The sequence below is a fragment of the Oncorhynchus nerka genome, linkage group LG17 (assembly GCF_034236695.1).
Source record: "Oncorhynchus nerka isolate Pitt River linkage group LG17, Oner_Uvic_2.0, whole genome shotgun sequence".
NCBI lineage: Eukaryota > Metazoa > Chordata > Actinopteri > Salmoniformes > Salmonidae > Oncorhynchus > Oncorhynchus nerka.
Window position 1 is genome coordinate 27,567,596 of NC_088412.1, and position 21,216 is coordinate 27,588,811.

General features: G+C 44.0%; 1 protein-coding gene across 1 annotated transcript in view; it reads right to left on the minus strand.

The window, feature by feature from the left end:
- The window catches only part of agbl4 (AGBL carboxypeptidase 4), a 348,562-nt gene that overhangs the window by 117,628 nt on the left and 209,718 nt on the right, over positions 1-21,216 (minus strand). Inside the window, exon 4 of the mRNA XM_065003097.1 lies at positions 8,755-8,849. Within this exon, the coding sequence (XP_064859169.1) occupies positions 8,755-8,849 (95 nt within the window). The remainder of the gene's footprint in view (positions 1-8,754; positions 8,850-21,216) is intronic.

The window sequence follows — 21,216 nt, forward strand, 5'->3', positions numbered from 1 at the left end:
CAATTTTTACTAACATGGCTTTGAGTAAAGCCAGTGTGTCTATGTATGCGGATGACTCAACACTATACACATCAGCTTCTACAGCAACTGAAATGACTGCAACACTTAACAGGACCTGCAGTTAGTTTCGGAATGGGTAGCAATGAATAAGTTAGTCCTAAATATTTTGGGACAAGTCATTCACTAAACCTCTACATCTCGTAATGACTCATGTGGAAATTGAGCAAGTTGAGTTAAACTGCTTGGAGTATTCCTGGTTTGTAAACTCTCATGGTCAAAACATTGATACAACAGTAGCTAAGATGGGGAGAAGTCTGTCCATAATAAAGCGCTGCTCTGCCTTCTTAACACTATCAACAAGGCAGCTCCTACAGGCCCTAGTTTTGTTGCAACTTGACTACTTGCAGTGGGCTCAGAACAGGCCCTTAAAAGTACACAGAGCTAACATTAATGGCAAGCATGTCAATCGCTCGTGGCTCAAAGTGGAAGAGCGATTGACTTCATCATTACTTGTTATTGTAAGAGGTGTTGACAAGCTGTATGTACCGAGCTGTCTGTTTAAAATACTAGCACACAGCTCGAACACCTATGAATATCCCACAAGACATACCACCAGAGGTCTCTTCAAGGTCCCCAAGTCCAGAACAGACTATTGGAGGCGCACAGTATTTCATAGGGCCATGACTACATGAAACTCTTCCACATCGGGTAACTGATGCAAGTAGTAGAATCAGATTTCAAAAACTGGTAAAAATACACATTATGGAACAACAGGGACTGTGAAGAGACACACACAAAGTTACAGACACATGCATACGCATACATTGTGATAATGTTGTATGGTAGTATTAAACATTTTCTATTGTAGATATGTAGTGGTGTAATAATGTTATATGATGTCCTGTTTTATCTTTTGTTTTATATGTAATGTAGGTGCTTTAATATGTTTTGACCCCAGGAAGAGTAGCTGCTGCCTTGGATTAATACAAAGTTGGGAGGCGACTAATAGGCTACTGTCACTCTTAATAGTAGGGCAAACAGTATATCAACAAATTAGGTGGTGATACTGTTGATATTTTGAATCGCAAAACTCTTGATTCAAGGTTGAATAAAGTTATTTACGTTGTCCTCAACAGGAGCTATTGGTTACCGTAAGCCTATTGCTACATCCATTTTTGTACGTATAAATTATATACACATTGATTCTTGAAGAATATAACGTATAGATGCATCATGCGTTTAGTTCAACTGTCGTACCCAGCAGAACCCAAAATACTCTGATGTTTGTAAACCAAGTAAATGGAAAACAAATATATATATATATAGCCTCAAAACACGGTTAAAATTATACTTTTGATATCATGGATGGTCAGTCCTTGCATCCATACCTCTCTGTCTATTAACTTGAGAGTGGTTCAAATTCTCAAGACCCATCCCACAGCTTTTTACCAAAACAGAGGCTGCTTTGTTATTGTTTCAATTAAGGATTGTAGTTATAACTCTGGTCATGTTTTAAAAAATTAAGCTCCTGTCACGGTGTATAATGACAGGAGAAAAATCTACACACAAAATAAAGTACGTCATGAAAACCATGGGGACGAAGCCCAAAACAAACACATAAATACAGGGTAACCCAAACAAAAGAGCCTCTAAATAATACACAGGATGAGACCTGTAATAACAAGTGCACAATAACATGTACAGTGAGGGGGAAAAGTATTTGATCCCCTGCTAATTTTGTACATTTGCCCACTGACAAAGAAATTATCAGTCTATAATTTTAATGGTAGGTTTATTTGAACAGTGAGAAACAGAATAACAACAAAGAAATCCAGAAAAATGCATGTCAAAAATGTTATGAATTGATTTGCATTTTAAGGAGGGAAATAAGTATTTGACCCCTCTGCAAAACATGAGTTAGTACTTGGTGGCAAAACCCTTGTTGGCAATCACAGAGGTCAGACGTTTCTTGTAGTTGACCACCAGGTTTGCACACATCGCAGGAGGGATTTTGTCCCACTCCTCTTTGTAGATCTTCAAGTCATTAAGGTTTTGAGGCTGATAGGCAACTCAAACCTTCAGCTCCCTCCACAGATTTTCTATGGGATTAAGGTCTGGAGACTGGCTAGGCCACTCCAGGACCTTAATGTGCTTCTTCTTGAGCCACTCCTTTGTTGCCTTGGCTGTGTGTTTTGGGTCATTGTCATGCTGGAATACTCATCCACGACCCATTTTCAATGCCCTGGCTGAGGGAAGGAGGTTCTCACCCAGGATGTGATGGTACATGGCCCCGTCCATCGTCCCTTTGATGCGGTGAAGTTGTCCTGACCCCTTAGCAGAAAAACACCCCCAAAGCATAATGTTTCCACCTCCATGTTTGACGGTGGGGATGGGGTTCTTGGGTTCATAGGCAGCATCCCTCCTCCTCCAAACACGGCGAGTTGAGTTGATGCCAAAGAGCTGCATTTTGGTCTCATCTGACCACAACACTTTCACCCAGTTGTCCTCTGAATCATTCAGATATTCATTGGCAAACTTCAGACGGGCATGTATATGTGCTTTCTTGAGCAGGAGGACCTTGCGGGCGCTGCTGATTTTTTCATTGTTATTCTGTCTCTCACTGTTCAAATAAACCTACCATTAAAATTATAGACTGATCATTTCTTTGTCAGTGGGCAAACGTACAAAATCAGCAGGGGATCAAATAATTTTTTCCCTCATTGTAGCACAAAAACCGATACAACAGAACACAGGTACTCACAAGACCAACGGACGTGGGACAATAATCGTCAAGTACAATAGGGAACAGGGCACATATATACACAAACTAATCAGGGGCAATGGGAACCAGGTGTGCGTAATGAGACAAGACAGTCCGGGGTTGGTGGTAATAATAATCAATAATGCCTAGAAGGCCGGTGACGTAGACCTCCATAGCTGGTGAACGGAATGAGCAGCAGTCCCGGGGGGGATCCATGACATCTGGTGGATAAATATTTAAGGGACAGGCACAGCATGAGTACCTCATTATTCTAATACCTTGTTTAAACACATCTTTCAGTAAAACTGTAGAAAGGGATCCTCAGTGTTTTTTTAAAGACATCTGAAGGAATGAATAAAACTCTGTGAGCTTACTAAGACCGAACATGGCATTGTTTGTTTGGCCACATGTGGTCTAGATGCTTTTAACAGCTCCTCCATTTGCTTTCCACTATGACAACAAAGCATCTTATTTTGACAGTCACAGATATGGAATGAATCAAGCAAATTGCAAAGAATTTTAACTACCTGATCAATGCAGGATGGGATAAAGAAGAAAAAGAGAACCAGAGAAGAGAGAGAGGGTGACAGACAGGGAGAAAATAGAGAATAGATTCCTTTTGCTGTATTTATCAGTAGAAAAGTCCCTTTTAACCCAAAAGTTGAAGTCTTTATCTCTCTGCAGGAGCAGTTCTTCCTGGGGCCCCTCATTGCGCTACTGGGGGCTAGGTTGTGTTCCCCTGTGAGAGACAGCATTCCGATTAGAGCCCATTGCCAAGTGCAGGGATCCATTGTGAACCTGAAGGTGCAGTAATTAGAGGAGAAAAAGTACTGGATTTACACTGTGTTACAGCAAGCAGGTTATGCCAGGTGATAAATGCTAGCGTTGAGGGAGCTGACATACCTGGAGCACCTCGTGAGCTGCTGGTCCATTCTGACACCGTCCATCAGTATTAGTTGGATCAGAATGGCGGAGAGATGGGGAGATGTCAGCCGATGTAATGTTTAAGAGCCAGTGAGTTAATGTATTGTGAAAGCCCCTCGGTCATTGTTATCCAAATGGGACTTTTTATTAGAAGCCCTCTCACTTCTTGATATATCTCCCAAGTGAACTTCACTGCTCTGTAGTTAAGTGGATCAAAGCCAATGTACAGCTCATGCGTGGGTGTTTGGAGTCAGCCTGCTCTCAACAGGTCTGTGGGCTTTTTAACATTCTGCTCATCCACCCTCGAGCTGCATGATGAAGAGCTTGAAGACAATTGAACTGTCCGACTTCTGATCTCTCTGGTTTCCTTCGAGGAATATGGGTTTTCCCTGGGAGGGGGCAGGCTCAAGCTAGGACATAACTCATCTCTTTGCAGTGTGATTCTCGGATTTTACCATTGCAAAACTATCCACCACCAGCCCTAGCAGCAGAAAATCACATTTTTTCTAAAACCGAGGTACTTATCTTGGAGCCAAAGCACAGAGACAGAATCTGGCTGAATATTTTAATTCACAGGCAATAAAGAGGTAGGTAAAAAAAAACAGGTAAAAAACCTAGGTGTTATTTTAGTTATTTCGAACTCAAATTCGAATCACACAATAGGAATGTGACCAAAATAGATTTTTACAACCTGAGGAACATTGCCAAGGTGCTGTTTCTTTCTCAGGCTGATACAGAGAGACTTATTCATGCTTTTATTACAAGCTGGCTTGACTTCTGTAACGCTCCCCTGTCTGGTCTATCCAAGAAAGCCATTGGTCAACTGCAAAACATACAGAATACTGCAGCATGGGTACTGACCAAGGCCAGATGTAGAGCACACATTACACTGGTTTTAAGGTCTCTGCACTGGCTGACTGTGAGTTTTAGAATTAGAATCAATTCACAATTGTGCACCTCAATACATGTCAGACATGCTTTAAAGTTATGTACCCAGTACGTCCCTCAGGTCCTCTGGCACTGGTCTTTTAACTATCTAAAAGCCTAGGACCAAGAGGCATGGAGAGGCAGCCTTTAGTTATTATGCCCCCATTCTCTGGAATAGCCTGCCAGACAACCTGAGGGGTGGGCATAGATATCTGTGGACATAGATATCTTAATCACCTTTTTAGTCGTTCTGTACTTATTGTTGTTCTTTATTTTTTTATACTCTTATGTTTGTTGTGTAGTTAATATTTACGTTTTTATTTTCATTGTTAATAGTTTTGATGGCTGCCCTTGATCGCCTTATGACAGAGGCTCCTGTTGAATGGGCACACTTGATCACGTAACCCTGTTTCCCACGTCAGCCCTGTGCCTCGGCATGTCTGGCAGATGCACCCAGACCCACGACACCCTCCCGCCCCCACCTCTGCATCCACCACTCTACGACTATTACCGATGACAGCAATCACATAAACAACCAACGGTTCATATGCAAATTGTACCAGAAACATCAGTTTTGGAATTCTAATGCATAATTCATACAGAGAGTATGTGGTATGCTTAAAAAAAAGTTCAGGTGCTGCAATGTATGACTATTACAATGGCCATCGCCGAGATAGGCCTTCTAGCAGTCCTCAAACATGTATGTGAATGGTATCAACTAGAGTTGGGCGATATGGACAAAATCCATATTGCAAATGCTTTTTTTTTTTTTTTTCAATAAAAACTTAGCACGCACGCACACACACACACACACACACACACACACACATTCTATTCGACTAAGACATTCTTATCTTGTATTATTTCTTATGGTTGTTGCATTGTGGAAAAGGAACCTGCAAGTAAGCTTTTAGTTGGACGGTGTATACAATGTGTATCCCGTACAAATGTATAAAAACTTGAAATGACAATAAATTATTTTGGGTGCCAGAGCCCGGCGATATGGACAAAAAGTTATATCGCGATGAATGTAACAATTTTTCTCGATAACAAACAACGGTAAAGTACAATTATTTTACATTCGCAGCAGGCTCTAGACAATTTTCTTCCAGTGCCAAGTAAGACAACTGAGATGGTAGCCTATGATTCACAAATTAAGCTACTGTACTTCATGTAACTGTCACACCCACCAGGGACATTCTGGACCAAGGCCTCATCGAAGGATTTCCAATACCGACACCCCGGTCAACCAGGTAGGAAGCCAGGTGGTGCCCCTAGAGAGGGGCGGTACTGTCACACCCTGATCTGTTTCACCTGTCTTTGTGATTGTCTCCACCCCCTCCAGGTGTTGCCCATCTTCCCCATTATCCCCTGTGTATTTATACCGGTGTTCTCTGTATGTCTGTTAAGCCTCCCAGCGTTTTCCCCTTGTTCCTGTCTTTTTCTAGTTCCTGTTTTAGACCATTCTGCCTGCCCTGACTCTGAGCCTGCACCTTGTCACACCACCCTGGATTATTGACCTCTGCCTGCCCTGACCCTGAGCCTACCTTCACCCCAGTCTGAGTTCCTTCAATCTTGACTTCATCAGACCAGAGAATCTTGTTTCTCATGTTCTGAGAGTCCTTTAGGTGCCTTTTGGCAAACTCCAAGCAGGCTGTCATGTGCTTTTTACTAAGGAGTGGCTTCCATCTGGCCACTCTACCATAAAATCAAATCAAATGTTATTGGTCACATGGTTAGCAGATAATGTTAATGTGAGTGTAGCGAAATGCTTGTGCTTCTAGTTCTGACTATGCAGTAATATCTAACAAGTAATCTGACAAATTCACAACAACTACCTTATACACACAAATACACACGAATGTAAAGGGATGAATAGAATATCTACATAAAAATATATGGATGAGCGATAGCGTGCGGCATAGGCAAGATGCAGTAGATGGTGTAGAATACAGTATATACATATGAGATGAGTAATGTAGGATATGTAAACATTATTCAAGTGGTGTTATTTAAAGTGACTAGTGATACCTTTATTAGGCCCATTTATTTAAGTGGCCAGAGATTTGAGTCTGTATGTTGGCAGCAGCCTCTCAATGTTAGTGGTGGCTGTTTAACAGTCTGATGGCCTTGAGATAGAAGCTGTTTTTCAGTCTTTCGGTCCCAGCTTTGATGCACCTGTACTGACCTCGCCTTCTGGATGATAGCGATGGTGAATAGGCAGTGGCTGGGGTGGTTGTTGTCCTTGATGATCTTTTTTGCCTTCCTGTGACATCGGGTGCTGTAGGTATCCAAAAAGGCCTGATTGGTGGAGTGCTGCAGAGATGGTTCCCCTTCTGGAAGATTCTCCTATCTCCACAGAGGAACTCTACAGCTCTATCAGATTGACCATCGGGTTCTTGGTCACCTCCCTGACCAAGGCCCTTCTCCCCGATTGCTCAGTTTGGCCTGGCAGCCAGCTCTAGGAGAGTCTTGGTGGTTCCAAAGTTCTTCCAATTAAGAATGATGGAGGTCACTGTGTTCTCTCTGGGACCTTCAATGCTGCAGATATTTTTTGGTATCCTTCCCCAGATCTGTGCATCGATACAATCTGACCACCTACGGACAATTCCTTTGACCTCATGGCTTGTTATTTGCTCTGACATGCACTGTCAACTGTGGGACCTTATATAGAGAGGTGTGTGCCTTTCCAAATCATGTCCAATCAATTGAATATACCACAGGTGGACAACAATCAAGTTGTAGAACCATCTCAAGGATTATCAATGGAAACAGGATGTACCTGAGCTCAATTTCGAGTCTCTTAAAAAAGGGTATGCATACTTATGTAAATAAGGTATTTCTGTTTTTATTGTTAATAAATTACAATACATTTCTAAAAACCTGTTTCTGCTTTGTTATTATGGGGTATTGTGTGTAGATTGATGAGGGAAAAACATTATTGAATACATTTTAGAGTAGAGCTGTAAGAGGAAAAAGTCAAGGGTTCTGAATACCTTCCGAATGCACTGTTCCCGACTCTGACATTGCTCGTCCTGATATTTCTAAATTCCTTTCTTTACATTTTTGGGATTTGTGTGTATTGTTTTGTATTTTTAGGTATTACTGCACTGTAAATTGATCACTGAATTTTACCTGACCAATAAAATTTGATTTGAAGTGGGTTACAATCTTCCTAGAAGTCATAGAGGATGCACAGGGGCCATGTGAAAATGCTGCATTTTGGCACTTTATTGAATGTCCCATGTCGTCTATATATTAAAGGGCACTTCATTTAATATAAAAGGCTTATAAAATTCTATATTTCTGCACAATGTCTACAAAAAATAGCATAAGGTTGCAAAAGGCACTCAATTCGTGGAATGACCCACAAATCAATGGATTTTAAAAGAATGATGCAAAACTATACATGATCACAGATAAAGTAACATGTTGAGTTAGAGATGAATAGGTACATTATGACTAAGCAGGTCTGTGGAAATACTTAATATAGCTGGTAAAGGGGTCTTACATTTGACACAGAGCAGTGTGACACAGAGGACAGTTCAGTTACAGGAGAAAATGAAACCTACGTAGGTCCACGTCTACGACAAAGTGTTACGTATGCAGCTGCTCTCGTCTCAGTTTTAATTATCGAATCAACATCCCTGTCACTGTCCCTCAAACTACCAGGCCATCGCTGTCATGGAAACAGAACATCTCTAGCAACATCTCCAATCTCACAACTTCAAACACCCTATTTTTAAAGTCTGGAAAACTAAAGACGCACAGGTTGAACAGATAGTTCCAGAGAAATTAGAGGACAACTAAATGATCCACAAGCAAGTAGTACTTTGGACAAATAGAACATCTACAAATCTACCCTCAACTTCATTGGTATAGACGTGTTGAGTGAGATCAACAGCCCCTTTATGCACCTGTTAGATGACTCTGACAGTTTTGCTGGATCTAGCTATCTGTTATGGCCTGAGGTTGACTACATGTAGGTTCTCCTATCATAATAAACATGAAGGTTTCAGGTTTAAAGTAAAACCTCAGTTAACATTTGGGTTTAAGCTTTCATCATAAAGATAGGACGCTCCCTTCTATCACATTAAGTGACGTGTTTTTTCCTTTAAGTTTTCTTTAAAGTGTGACTGTACCATTTAGGCCGGCTGGTGGACTTCACCACTGGAGACATGCCATCCCTGTACAGGCTCTTGGTCTTGCTGAAGTTGACAATGTTGAAAATCACCCTCTGAAAGAAAAATGTGAACATTCCATTAGATTGGTAGAATGTGTGAACAAGAAAAAGGGGATGATATGAATGAGAAAAGGGGGAAAGTTCACGATGTCAATACAACACAGTCAATTGTATATAATGACTGATTATTATGCCTGAATAGAGATAAGAAAGTGTGCTTCAACACATGATAGCACAACACACTCTATAAAGTAGAGATGAAAAGACATGTCTGTCAACAGATAGTGTGGTGAAACGGTGGCCTAGCAGATGATCATGCTGAAACAGGCAGGCTACCATGGGGCCAGCTTGGCTTTAAAACATGAATTCATGGCTAGGTGAGGGATATGTCCTGGGGTCCCACTCCTCCACCAGGATCCTGATTAGGATCAGGGGAGAGGTTTTAATAAATATATAAATCATGACAATAATATTATCATTGTACAGTAAATGAATCCTATTGATGGACCATATCAAATTACCAACTTAGTCCAGGTGGTGGAAGTGAACTGTGTGCTACTGAAATCCTATTACAAACCCCGCTCCTTCTCCCCCTCCCTCCTTGCCATCACAGGAGCAGGGATTGTGGCAGGCTGATTCAGACTTAGGTAAAATGACATTTAACTGATGTTCTGACTGGCAGCAGGCTCCTGTACCGTGGAGATAAGACCATCGCTGCTGGCATTTCAATTAAACTTCACTGCCCTGCACATCTGTTGCCAGCCTACTTTCAGCTTTTCCTCAGGCAAATACATCCTCATTTTCTGACTTATATTGGTCCTCTTTCTTCTTTTTCACCAATTCAGATTGTCTTATTTAGTGGCTGTGTCTCATACCTGTAATCTATTTGTTAAGCTTCTTTAACTCCAAGGTGGAGCTCTATACTCCACCAAGGCAGGCAGGCTGCAACAGTCTCTGTTTTTCTGTTAAGACAAGGCAAAGTAGGTGTTTTGGCCACCACATAACGTCACCTGGTGGTTTGATTGTAATAGACCAATGACAATTCATCTTTGATTTCCATATCCCCTCCTACTATCCCACCCGGTCAAATTGATGACATGCACAGGAGAGGTAGCTAGGGATTCATGGCCAAAAGCAAGAGAGATTGTGCAGTAGCTGGCTGTAAGGCAGCAATTGTTTCTTTGCACTGTCTATCAGAACAATCACTTCGACTGATTTGACAAAAAATATATATAATATGTTTCTAAACACCTGAATGAATCGTGAATAACGATGAGTAAGAAAGTTACAGACACACAAATATCATAACTTCTCACCATCACAATAATGTGAGATTAGAATTTTGGGGGGGCTATGATATTAGTGCGTCTAACTATATTCACAATTCATTCAGGATTATTCGTATTCATGGTAGCATCCACAATAATGTAGAAGTGTTTAGAAACATATTATATATACAATACCAGTCCAACGTTTGGACACACATACTCATTCAAGGGTTTTCCTTTATTTTTCCTTTTTTCTGCATTGTAGAATAATAGTGAAGACCTCAAAACTATGAAATAACACATTTGGATCATGTAGTAACCAAAAAAGTGTTAAAACAAATCTAAATATATTTGAGATTTGAGATTCTTCACAGTAGCCACCCTTTGCCTTGATGACAGCTCTGCACACTCTTGGCATTCTCTCAAACAGCTTAATGAAGTAGTCACCTGAAATGCATTTCAATTAACAGGTGTGCCTTGTTAAAAGTTCATTTGTGGAATTTCTTTCCTTCTTAATGCGTTTGAGCTAATCAGTTGTGATGTGACAAGGTAGGGGTGGTATTACAGAAGATAGCCCTATTTGGTAAAAGACCAAGTCTATATTATGGTAAGAATAAGCAAAGAGAAATGACAGTCCATCATTACTTTAAGACATGAAGGTCAGTCAATACGGAAAATTTCAACAACTTTGAACGTTTCTTCAAGTGTAGTCACAAAAACTATCAAGCGCTATGATGAAACTGGCTCTCATGAAGACTGTCACAGGAAACAAAGACCCAGAGTTATCTCTGCTGCAGAGGATAAGTTCATTAGAGTTAACTGCCCCTCAGATTGCAGCCCAAATACATGCTTCACGGAGTTCAAGGAACAGACACATCTCAACAGCCACTGTTCATTGCAGACTGCCTGAATCAGGCCTTCATGGTTGAATTGCTGCAAAGAAACCACTACTAAAGGACACCAATAATAAGAAGAGACTTGCTTGGGCCAAGAAACATGAGTAATGGACATTAAACCGGTGAACATCTGTCCTTTGGTTCCCACCGTGAAGCATGGAGGAGGAAGTGTGATGGTGTGGGGGTGCTTTGCTGGTGACACTGTCAGTGATTTACTTAGAATTCAAGGCACACTTAACCAGCATGGGTATCACAGCATTCTGCAGCGAAATGCCATCCCATCTGGTTTGCGCTTAGTGGGATAATAATTTGTTTTTCAACAGGACAATGACTGAAAACACATCTCCAGACCATGTAAGGGCTATTTGACCAAGAAGGAGAGTGATGGTGCTGCATCAGATGACCTGGCGTCCACAATCACCCGACCTCAACTCAATTGAGATGGTTTGGGATGAGTTGGACCGCAGAGTGAAGGAAAAGCAGCCAACAGGTGCTCAGCATATGTGGGAACTCCTTACATTTACATTTACATTTAAGTCATTTAGCAGACGCTCTTATCCAGAGCGACTTACAAATTGGTGCGTTCACCTTAAGACATCCAGTGGAACAGCCACTTTACAATAGTGCATCTAAATCTTTTAAGGGGGGTGAGAAGGATTACTTTATCCTATCCTAGGTATTCCTGAAAGAGGTGGGGTTTCAGGTGTCTCCGGAAGGTGGTGATTGACTCCGCTGTCCTGGCGTCGTGATGGAGTTTGTTCCACCATTGGGGGGCCAGAGCAGCGAACAGTTTTGACTGGGCTGCGCGGGAACTGTACTTCCTCAGTGGTAGGGAGGTGAGCAGGCCAGAGGTGGATGAACGCAGTGCCCTTGTTTGGGTGTAGGGCCTGATCAGAGCCTGGAGGTACTGAGGTGCCGTTCCCCTCACAGCTCCGTAGGCAAGCACCATGGTCTTGTAGCGGATGCGAGCTACAACTGGAAGCCAGTGGAGAGAGCGGAGGAGCGGGGTGGCGTGAGAGAACTTGGGAAGGTTGAACACCAGACGGGCTGCGGCGTTCTGGATGAGTTGTAGGGGTTTAATGGCACAGGCAGGGAGCCCAGCCAACAGCGAGTTGCAGTAATCCAGACGGGAGATGACAAGTGCCTGGATTAGGACCTGTGCCGCTTCCTGTGTGAGGCAGGGTCGTACTCTGCGGATGGTGTAGAGCATGAACCTACAGGAACGGGCCACCGCCTTGATGTTAGTTGAGAACGACAGGGTGTTGTCCAGGATCACGCCAAGGTTCTTAGCGCTCTGGGAGGAGGACACAATGGAGTTGTCAACCGTGATGGCGAGATCATGGAACGGGCAGTCCTTCCCGGGAGGAAGAGCAGCTCCGTCTTGCCGAGGTTCAGCTTGAGGTGGTGATCCGTCATCCACACTGATATGTCTGCCAGACATGCAGAGATGCGATTCGCCACCTGGTCATCAGAAGGGGAAAGGAGAAGATTAATTGTGTGTCGTCTGCATAGCAATGATAGGAGAGACCATGTGAGGTTATGACAGAGCCAAGTGACTTGGTGTATAGCGAGAATAGGAGAGGGCCTAGAACAGAGCCCTGGGAGACGCCAGTGGTGAGAGCGCGTGGTGAGGAGACAGATTCTCGCCACGCCACCTGGTAGGAGCGACCTGTCAGGTAGGACGCAATCCAAGCGTGGGCCGCGCCGGAGATGCCCAACTCGGAGAGGGTGGAGAGGAGGATCTGATGGTTCACAGTATCGAAGGCAGCCGATAGGTCTAGAAGGATGAGAGCAGAGGAGAGAGAGTTAGCTTTAGCAGTGCGGAGCGCCTCCGTGATACAGAGAAGAGCAGTCTCAGTTGAATGACTAGTCTTGAAACCTGACTGATTTGGATCAAGAAGGTCATTCTGAGAGAGATAGCGGGAGAGCTGGCCAAGGACGGCACGTTCAAGAGTTTTGGAGAGAAAAGAAAGAAGGGATACTGGTCTGTAGTTGTTGACATCGGAGGGATCGAGTGTAGGTTTTTTCAGAAGGGGTGCAACTCTCGCTCTCTTGAAGACGGAAGGGACGTAGCCAGCGGTCAGGGATGAGTTGATGAGCGAGGTGAGGTAAGGGAGAAGGTCTCCGGAAATGGTCTGGAGAAGAGAGGAGGGGATAGGGTCAAGCGGGCAGGTTGTTGGGCGGCCGGCCGTCACAAGACGCGAGATTTCATCTGGAGAGAGAGGGGAGAAAGAGGTCAGAGCACAGGGTAGGGCAGTGTGAGCAGAACCAGCGGTGTCGTTTGACTTAGCAAACGAGGATCGGATGTCGTCGACCTTCTTTTCAAAATGGTTGACGAAATCATCTGCAGAGAGGGAGGAGGGGGAGGGGGAGGAGGATTCAGGAGGGAGGAGAAGGTGGCAAAGAGCTTCCTAGGGTTAGAGGCAGATGCTTGGAATTTAGAGTGGTAGAAAGTGGCTTTAGCAGCAGAGACAGAAGAGGAAAATGTAGAGAGGAGGGAGTGAAAGGATGGCAGGTCCGCAGGGAGGCGAGTTTTCCTCCATTTCCGCTCGGCTGCCCGGAGCCCTGTTCTGTGAGCTCGCAATGAGTCGTCGAGCCACGGAGCGGGAGGGGAGGACCGAGCCGGCCTGGAGGATAGGGGACATAGAGAGTCAAAGGATGCAGAAAGGGAGGAGAGGAGGGTTGAGGAGGCAGAATCAGGAGATAGGTTGGAGAAGGTTTGAGCAGAGGGAAGAGATGATAGGATGGAAGAGGAGAGAGTAGCGGGGGAGAGAGAGCGAAGGTTGGGACGGCGCGATACCATCCGAGTAGGGGCAGTGTGGGAAGTGTTGGATGAGAGCGAGAGGGAAAAGGATACAAGGTAGTGGTCGGAGACTTGGAGGGGAGTTGCAGTGAGGTTAGTGGAAGAACAGCATCTAGTAAAGATGAGGTCGAGCGTATTGCCTGCCTTGTGAGTAGGGGGGGAAGGTGAGAGGGTGAGGTCAAAAGAGGAGAGGAGTGGAAAGAAGGAGGCAGAGAGGAATGAGTCAAAGGTAGACGTGGGGAGGTTAAAGTCGCCCAGAACTGTGAGAGGTGAGCCGTCCTCAGGAAAGGAGCTTATCAAGGCATCAAGCTCATTGATGAACTCTCCGAGGGAACCTGGAGGGCGATAAATGATAAGGATGTTAAGCTTGAAAGGGCTGGTAACTGTGACAGCATGGAATTCAAAGGAGGCGATAGACAGATGGGTAAGGGGAGAAAGAGAGAATGACCACTTGGGAGAGATGAGGATCCCGGTGCCAGAAGCTCTCGGGGTGTGCGAGAACACGTGGGCGGACGAAGAGAGAGCAGTAGGAGTAGCAGTGTTATCTGTGGTGATCCATGTTTCCGTCAGTGCCAAGAAGTCGAGGGACTGGAGGGAGGCATAGGCTGAGATGAACTCTGCCTTGTTGGCCGCAGATCGGCAGTTCCAGAGGCTACCGGAGACCTGGAACTCCACGTGGGTCGTGCGCGCTGGGACCACCAGATTAGGGTGGCCGCGGCCACGCGGTGTGGAGCGTTTGTATGGTCTGTGCAGAGAGGAGAGAACAGGGATAGACAGACACATAGTTGACAGGCTACAGAAGAGGCTACGCTAATGCAAAGGAGATTGGAATGACAAGTGGACTACACGTCTCGAATGTTCAGAAAGTTAAGCTTACGTAGCAAGAATCTTATTGAATAAAATGATTAAAATGATACAGTACTGCTGAAGTAGGCTAGCTGGCAGTGGCTGCGTTGTTGACTTTGTAGGCTAGCTGGCAGTGGCTGCGTTGTTGGCACTACACTAATCAAGTCGTTCCGTTGAGTGTGATAGTTTCAACAGTGCTGCTATTCGGGGGCTAGCTGGCTAGCTAGCAGTGATGATTACGTTACGTTGCGTTAAAAGAGCGACAATAGCTGGCTAGCTAACCTAGAAAATGGCTCTAGACTACACAATTATCTTTGATACAAAGACGGTTATGTAGCTAGCTACGATCAAACAAATCAAACCGTTGTACTGTAATGAAATGAAATGAAAATGTGATACTACCTGTGGAGCGAATGCGACCGGGTTGTTGAGTGAGGAAGTTCTATTTGGTAGACGTTGGCTAGCTGTTGGCTAGCTAGCAGTGTCTCCTACGTTAAGGACGACAAATAGCTGGCTAGCTAACCTCGGTAAATTAAGATAATCACTCTAAGACTACACACTCTAAACTACACAATTATCTTGGATACGAAGACAGTAAAGACAACTATGTAGCTAGCTAACACTACACTAATCAAGTCGTTCAGTTGAGTGTAATAGTTTTTACAGTGCTGCTATTCGGAAGACGGTGGACGTTTGCTAGCTGGCTAGCTGGCTAGCTGCTGGGCAGATAGCAGTGTAGACTACGTTAGGACGACGAAATACGATAATTACGCAATTATCTTTGATACAAAGACGGCTATGTAGCTAGCAAAGACGGCTATGTCCTTCAAGACTGTTGGAAAAGCATTCCAGGTGAAGCACGTTGAGAGAATGCCACAAATGTGCAAAGCTGTCATCAAGGCAAAGGGTGGCTACAAAGAACAAGACATATCTCAGACTGGCCAATAAAAAGTAAAGATGAAGATGGGTAAAAGAAGACAGACACTGAATAGAGGAACTCTGCCTAAAAGGATTTGCCTCTTCACTGTTGACTATGAGACTGGTGTTTTGCAGGTACTATTTATTGAAGCTGCCAGTTGAGGACTTGTGAGGGGTCTGTTTCTCAAACTAGACACTCTAATGTACATGTCCACTTGCTCAGCTGTGCACCATGGCCTCCCACTCCTCTTTCTATTCTGGTTAGGCCAGTTTGCTCTTTTCTGTGAAGGGAGTAGTAGTACACAGCGTTGCATGAGATCTTCAGTTTCTTGGCAATTTCTCACATGGAAAAGACTTCATTTTTCAGAACAAGAATAGACTGACGAGTTCCAGAAGAAGGGTCTTTGTTTCTGGCCATTTTGAACCTGTAACCGAATCCACAAATGCTGATGCTCCAGATACTCAACAAGTCTAAAGAAGGCCAGTTTTATTGCTTGTTTAATCAGAACAACAATTTTCAGCTGTGCTAACATAATTGCAAAAGGGTTTCCTAATGATCAATTAGCCTTTTAAAATGATAAACTTGAATTAGCTAACACAACATGCCACTGGAACACAGGAGTGATGGTTGCTGATAATGGGCCTCTGTACGCCTATGTAGATGTAGATATGTAGATTCCCCCCCCAAATCAGCTGTTTCCAGCTACAATAGTCATTAACAACATTAACAATGGCTACACTGTATTTCTGATCAATTTGATGTTGCAAAATAAATTGTTTCTTTAAAAAACAAGGACATTTCTTAGTTACCCCAAACTTTTGAAAGGTAGTGTATATTTATTCTTTTTACAATAAAAGTGACTCCATTATACACCATTCATTTCCATTAGGCACAAAATAATCTGAAACACAACCAAAACAAACCGGCAACTGCATCCAACAAATTTGTTGAGTCACAAGCTTGATGTAGACATTGCGTACTAAAATACCCTCACATTAATGCTGACACTGTGCACTTTAACCTCATAGTTGTTCTTTAATTTAAAATGCAGCCTTTTGGAGTATAAAGCCAAAAGAAGAGAAAATTGACAAAAAAATATTTAAGTCAACAACATTGTAGTTACTCAACAATACTAACCTAATTGACAAAGTGGAATCATGTTTTTTCGAATTTTTGAAAAATGAATACATTTATAGTTGATATGTCTTGAGTCTAATTATTCAACCCCTTTGTTATGGCAAGCCTAAATAAGTTCAGGAGTCAAGGCTTGCTTAACAAGTTACGTAATAAGTTGCATTGACTCACTCTGTGTGCAATAATAGTGTTTAACATGATTTTTGAATGACTACCTCATCTCTGTACCCCACACATACAATTATCTGTAAGGTCCCTCAGTTGAGTAGTGAATTTCAAACACAGATTCAACCATAAAGACCAGGGAGGTTTTTCCAAGTTATCAATTATACTTTGGATGGTTTATCAATACACAGTCACAACAAAGAAACAGGCGTCCTTCCTAAATCAGTTGCCATGGAGGAAGGAAACCGCTCAGGGATTTCACCATGAGGCCATTTTATTTATATATTTTTACATTTTTTTATTTAACTAGGCAAGTCAGTAAAAAACAAACTCTTATTTACGGCCTACACAGGCCAAATCAGGACGAAGCTGGGTCAATTGTGCACCGCACTTTGGGACTCCCAATCACTGCCGTTTGTGATACAGCCTGGATTTGAACCAGGGTGTCTGTAGTGACGCCTCTAGCACTGAGATGCAGTGCCTTAGACCGCTGCGCCACTTGGGAGTAATGGTGACTTTAAAACAGTTAGAGTTGAATGGCTGTTAAAGGAGAAAACTGAGGCAGGATAAACAACATTGAAGTTACTCCACAATACTAACCTAAGTGACAGAGTGAAAAGAAGGAAGCCTGTACAGAATACACATTTTCCAAAACATGCATCCTGCTTGCAATAAGGCACTGAAGTAAAACTGCAAAAAAGGTGGAAATTAACTTTATGTCTGGGGCAAATCCAACACAACACATCACTGAGTACCACTCATCGTATAAAACACTAATACACTGAGTATAGCTGCTCTTTCCATGACAGACTGACCAGGTGAATCCAGGTGAAAACTATGGTCCCTTATTGATGTCACCTGTTAAATTCACTTCAATCAGTGTAGATGTGTGCCATTCAGAGAGTGAATGGGCAAGATAAAATATTTAAGTGCCCTTTGAACAGGGTATGGTAGTAGGTGTCAGGCGGTTTGAGTGTGTCAAGAACTGCAATGCTGCTGGGTTTTTCATGCTCAAGTTTCCCGTGTACATCAAGAATGGTCCACCACCCAAAGAACATCCGACCAACTTCACACAACTGTGGGAACCATAGGAGTAAACATGGGTAACCATCCCTGTGGAATGCTTTCGACACCTTGTAGTGCCCATCCCCCAAACGAATTGTGGCTTTTCTGAGGGCAAAAGGGGGTGCAACTCAAAATTAGGAAGGTGTTCACCCATGACTACGTGGCCATGCACACCTCCAACTCAATCATCAAGTTTGCAGACGACACTACAGTGGTAGGCTTGATTACCAACAACGACGAGACGGCCTACAGGGAGGAGGTGGGGGCCCTCGGAGTGTGGTGTCAGGAAAATAACCTCACACTCAACATCAACAATATAGAAGGAGATGATCATGGACTTCAGGAAAGAGCAGAGGGAACACCCCCCTATCCACATCGACGGTACAGTAGTGGAGAAGGTGGAAGGTTTTAAGTTCCTTGGCGTACACATCACAGACAAACTGAAATGGTCCACCCACACAGACAGCGTGGTGAAGAAGGTGCAGCAGCGCCTCTTCTACCTCAGGAGGCTGAAGAAATTTGGCTTGTCACCAAAAACACTCACAAACTTTTACAGATGCACAATCGAGAGCATCCTGTCGGGCTGTATCACCACCTGGTATGGCAACTGTTCTGCCCACCACCGTAAGGCTCTCCAGAGGGTAGTGAGGTCTGCACAACTCATCACCGGGGGCAAACTACCTGCCCTCCAGGACACCTACACAACCCGATGTCACAGGAAGGCAAAAAGATCATCAAGGACAACAACCACCCGAGCCACTGCCTGTTCACCCCGCTATCATCCAGAAGGTGAGGTCAGTACAGGTGCATCAAAGCTGGGACCGAGAGACTGAAAAACAGCTTCTATCTAAAGGCCATCAGACTGTTAAACAGCCATCACTAACATTGAGTGGCTGCTGCCAACAAACTGACTAAAATCTCTAGCCACCGTAATAATACAAAATTGGATGTAATAAATGTATCACTAGTCACTTTAAACAATGCCACTTTATTTAATGTTTATATACCCTACATTACTCATCTCATATTGTACTCTTTATTTTTTATTTTTTTATTTAACCAGGTAGGCTAGTTGAGAACAAGTTCTCATTTGCAACTGCGACCTGGCCAAGGTAAAGCATAGCAGTGTGAACAGACAACACAGAGTTACACATGGAGTAAACAATTAACAAGTCAATAACACAGTAGAAAAAAATATATACATTGTGTGCAAAAGGCATGAGGAGGTAGGCAAATAATTACAATTTTGCAGATTAACACTGGAGTGATAAATGATCAGATGGTCATGTACAGGTAAAGATATTGGTGTGCAAAAGAGCAGAAAAGTAAATAAATATAAACAGTATGGGGATGAGGTAGGTCAAATTGGGTGGGCTATTTACTGATAAGACTATGTACAGCTGCAGCGATCGGTTAGCTGCTCAGATAGCAGATGTTTGAAGTTGGTGAGGGAGATAAAAGTCTCCAACTTCAGCGATTTTTGCAATTCCTTCCAGTCACAGGCAGCAGAGAACTGGAACGAAAGGCAGCCAAATGAGGTGTTGGCTTTAGGGATGATCAGTGAGATACACCTGTTGGAGCGCGTGCTACAGGTGTGTGTTGCCATCGTGACCAGTGAACTGAGATAAGGCGGAGCTTTACCTAGCATGGACTTGTAGATGACCTGGAGCCAGTGGGTCTGGCGACGAATATGTAGCGAGGGCCAGCCGACTAGAGCATACAGGTCGCAATGGTGGTTGGTATAAGGTGCTTTAGTAACAAAACGGATGGCACTGTGATAAACTGCATCCAGTTTGCTGAGTAGAGTATTGGAAGCTATTTTGTAGATGACATCGCCAAAGTCGAGTATCGGTAGGATAGTCAGTTTTACTAGGGTAAGTTTGGGGGCGTGAGTGAAGGAGGCTTTGTTGCGGAATAGAAAGCCGACTCTAGATTTGATTTTAGTTTGGAGATGTTTGATATGAGTCTGGAAGGAGAGTTTACAGTCTAGCCAGACACCTAGGTACTTATAGATGTCCACATATTCTAGGTCGGAACCATCCAGGGTGGTGATGCTAGTCGGGCGTGCGGGTGCAGGCAGCGAACAGTTGAAAAGCATGCATTTGGTTTTACTAGCGTTTAAGAGCCGTTGGAGGCCACGGAAGGAGTGTTGTTGAACCCTGTGGCACCCCCATAGAGACTACTCCATACCATCTACTGCATCTTGCCTATGCCGTTCGGCCATCGATCATTCATATACACTGCTCAAACAAATAAAGGGAACACTTAAACAACACAATGTAACTCCAAGTCAATCACACTTCTGTGAAATCAAACTGTCCACTTAGGAAGCAACACTGATTGACAATACATTCCACATGCTGTTGTGCAAATGGAATAGACAACAGGTGTAAATTATAGGCAATTAGCAAGTCACCCCCAATAAAGGAGTGGTTCTGCAGGTGGTGACCACAGACCACTTCCCAGTTCCTATGCTTCCTGGCTGATGTTTTGGTCACGTTTGAATGCTGGCGGTGCTTTCACTCTAGTGGTCGCATGAGACGGAGTGTACAACCCACACAAGTGGCTCAGGAAGTGCAGCTCATCCAGGATGGCACATCAATGCGAGCTGTGGCAAGAAGGTTTGCTGTGTCTGTCAGCATAGTGTCTAGAGCATGGAGGCGCTACCAGGAGACAGGCCAGTTCATCAGGAGACGTGGAGGAGGCCGTAGGAGGGCAACAACCCAGCAGCAGGACCGCTACCTCCGCCTTTTTGCAAGGAGGAGCAGGAGGAGCACTGCCAGAGCCCTGCAAAATGACCTCCAGCAGGCCACAAATGTGCATGTGTCTGCTCAAACGGTCAGAAACAGACTCCATGAGGGTGGTAGGAGGGCCCGACGTCCACAGGACGTTTGGCATTTGCCAGAGAACACCAAGATTGGAAAATTTGGTGGGACAGTCATGGTGTGGGGTGGCATTTCTTTGGGGAGCCGCACAGCCCTCCATGTGCTCGCCAGAGGTAGCCTGACTTGCCATGAGATCCTCAGACCCCTTGTGAGACCATATGCTGGTGCAGTTGGCCCTGGGTTCCTCCTAATGCAAGACAATGCTAGACCTCATGTGGCTGGAGTGTGTCAGCAGTTCCTGCAAGAGGAAGGCATTGATGCTATGGACTGGCCCACCCGTTCCCCAGACCTGAATCCAATTTAGCACATCTGGCAATCATGTCTCGCTCCATCCACCAATGCCACGTTGCACCACAGACTGTCCAGGAGTTGGCGGATGCTTTAGTCCAGGTCTGGGAGGAGATCCCTCAGGAGACCATCCGCCACCTCATCAGGAGCAT